Source organism: Atta colombica, unplaced genomic scaffold (genome assembly GCF_001594045.1).
Source record: "Atta colombica isolate Treedump-2 unplaced genomic scaffold, Acol1.0 scaffold302, whole genome shotgun sequence".
NCBI lineage: Eukaryota > Metazoa > Arthropoda > Insecta > Hymenoptera > Formicidae > Atta > Atta colombica.
The window spans coordinates 115,649-118,693 of NW_017259407.1; the positions used below are offsets into that span (position 1 = coordinate 115,649).

Here is a 3,045-nt window from a genome sequence, read left to right on the forward strand (position 1 = left end):
CATTTTTAGAATATATATATATATATATATATCAGTTAAAGCTTTCCAACAAACGTTTCTATATATGTTACATTATTTTAGGTACAATATGTAAAAGATTTCACGATTCTTCCTAACATCAAGGACTCCGATTGGAAAGAAGATTGTTATACAATAATTCGCGAATATTTCGAAAATCCAGCTCACACATTATTATGTATATATTTTCAAGTTGATATACTGAAGGCACGATTAAGCATCTTGGATGATAATCATAGCGATTTCATTTATTTTTTACGAATACCTTGGCACGTGTTTACAGTCGATAATTTTCATGCCACAGTTGTCTTCGGCAGCATCAATCGTAACGCAATAATGTGCGTGTTGAAAGTAATGGAAAATATGTATGTCTCCGTCGCACGTAATAGTAGCGAGTGGCCAGAGAGTATCTTTTTTTTTAATATTTAATAATGATAACTGCATTTGATGACAATTTTATCGAGACACTTTTGGAAACTAAATATTAAAATTCTAAAAATAACAAATAATTGATATTATTAATCATAAATTCAAATTGCATCATTTTTCAAATCATATTTTTGTTCTTTAGTTTAGAGAGTTTTTCAATGTCAATCTCATTAATATTTCCTTGTTTCAATGTCAATCTCACAAATATTTCCTTATCTCTTTAACGAACAGTTATCAGAAACAATCTGTTTTTCAATCTACACAATTTTCTAATGTGCTTAACTGAATGGGTTTACAAGCCGATGGGTTTAACCAAATTATATATACCGGGAGAAAATCTATCTGATATCGCGACACTGCAGAGAGATAAAAAGTCAAATTCATCCAACAATGAGACAAATGGTCTGCATATTTCTAAGGAATTGCAAGAGTCGGAAAAGGCATTGATTGATAGATTTGAAAAAATTGTACGATATTGGATCAAACAGATACGGCAAGTATTGACAAGTACATCCACAAGCAACAGTGGACGAACTGTATTCGATGAGTTGCAATATTGGACAACGAAATGTTAGTTTCGAGTGTTATTATATTTCATATTATTTAGTCATAAGCGATTAGCGTTCGTGTTTATTACAATTTTTATTTTTGTCTCAAAAGAACATAAAATGTTTTATTTTCAGATTTTAATTTACGTTGTTTGCACGATCAATTATCAAATATGGAAATTCAATCGATATTGCATCTGTTAGAGAACGTTTGTTCGCCGAGCATAGATTCCTTTCAATTTTTAACGTTACAGCTTTGCGAAAGCTTAGAACAAGCTGCATCCAATATAATGTATCTGAATATTCTATCAGAGGCTTGTAAGAACCTGAAATGTCCAAGCGAGATTGAAAAGCCCATAATGAAAATATTGTTACTGATACTGTTCATCTGGACAGAATCCCCATTTTATAATATGTCGTATGCAATCTTTTATATTTATTTAATCTTTTATATTTATTATTTATAACATAAAAATATTTAACTATTTGCAATCACAATTTTGATTCCTGACTTATTATTACACGTATTTAAAATTATTACACATATTTAAGAAGTTGGATAACGAAACAGATTTACTTGTTTATTTTAGGAATAACATAGAAGTGCTTTGTGAATCTATAAGCATACAAATAGTACATCAATGTAAAAATTATGTCAATTTACAAGTAATATTAGAAGGCGATACAGAAAATGGAATAAATATACTTCGGAAGTGCATCTCTTGTTGTCAAATATATAAGACGATATATAACAAAGTATCTAAATTAAATATATGGCCAATTTTATCAAACTTCCACCAAGCAAAATATTTCCTTAATAATCTTTACAAACTTAATAATCTTTACATCTAAAAATAATTAATAAATTATCCAACGTTAGCAAATATTAGTTGAAATAAATTGTATCCAAAAACTCACAAGTTTAATAAATAATTTTAAAAAATTGATAATAGATAAAATTGGTTGTAATTTCTAGAACAGAATACGAGCATTTATTCTTTTTTGACAAAAATTTAATTGCAGGTTACAAAGATAACTGCGCTTATTAAATCGAATAGTAATTGGGATGTAAACGAACAATTAATATTTAATTACATTGATACATTTATGCAAAGATGTTATGATATAATTGAAATATGCAATACTTCAACAGTGTTTGGAAAGTAAGATGAAATATTTTGCATATATTTGAATATGTATAATCAGAAAAAAAATTCTGCGCGCGCGCGTGCGCACAATTGTAATATACACAATTTTTGTAGGTGTACTAATGTGGGAATGATTGGCGGACCAAATGGTATTAAATATGACGCTTGTTGTCGCCAAATAGAGAATTTATTTTCTGAGATTCTCGATGAAATAAAATTGATCCGCCATGAAATTTTAGACGTTACAAAATTTTCGTGGCTAGAGAACATGCTGAACTTCAGGAACTTTGTGATGGAATTAGAGAACATGATAAAAAATTTGATCGACTGCATATTTGATGAGATTAAAAATGTTGAAGAAGGTATTGAGGCAATTTATGCTTTACAACGCTTTAAACATAGAGAATCGTTGCGAGATTTATTATCAAGGAAATGGGTGCAGGTGAGAAAGAAACGCAAGAAAAACAAATTTTTACACAAAAGATAAAAATAAAGATTCAAACTTGTGTGTGTGTGTGTGTGTGTGTGTGTGTGTGTGTGTGTGTGTGTGTGTGGAGCGTGAGTGCGTGCGTGCATGCGTGTGTGTATGTGTGTGTGTTATTATATGCTAAAATGTATATAAAAATGTAATAATGTAATAATAGATATTTAATCAAGCAAGTTTGAGAATATAAAATTTTTCTTTAATTAGTAAGAGTTTATTTCGTCAGGTTTGGGAAATGTTTGATAAAGAAATTGAAAATTGTAATTATAATATGATTTTATGTGAATCGTATTATACTCCGTTTCAATGTTACTCAAAAGATGTAATTATGCTGTGCATTAAACAATATTTAGAACGATTATTTCATATCATGATTGATACGTCCGATTGGATAGGAGATTGTGCAGCTGAGATGTAA

General features: G+C 29.2%; 1 protein-coding gene across 1 annotated transcript in view; it reads left to right on the forward strand.

Moving 5' to 3' along the window:
• LOC108690266 (dynein-1-beta heavy chain, flagellar inner arm I1 complex) overlaps positions 1–3,045 on the forward strand; it is a 3,605-nt gene extending 560 nt beyond the window's left edge. Inside the window, exons 3-9 of the mRNA XM_018197465.1 lie at positions 82–424; positions 679–1,017; positions 1,131–1,413; positions 1,586–1,751; positions 2,019–2,158; positions 2,258–2,585; positions 2,854–3,045. Of these exons, the coding sequence (XP_018052954.1) occupies positions 82–424; positions 679–1,017; positions 1,131–1,413; positions 1,586–1,751; positions 2,019–2,158; positions 2,258–2,585; positions 2,854–3,045 (1,791 nt within the window). The remainder of the gene's footprint in view (positions 1–81; positions 425–678; positions 1,018–1,130; positions 1,414–1,585; positions 1,752–2,018; positions 2,159–2,257; positions 2,586–2,853) is intronic.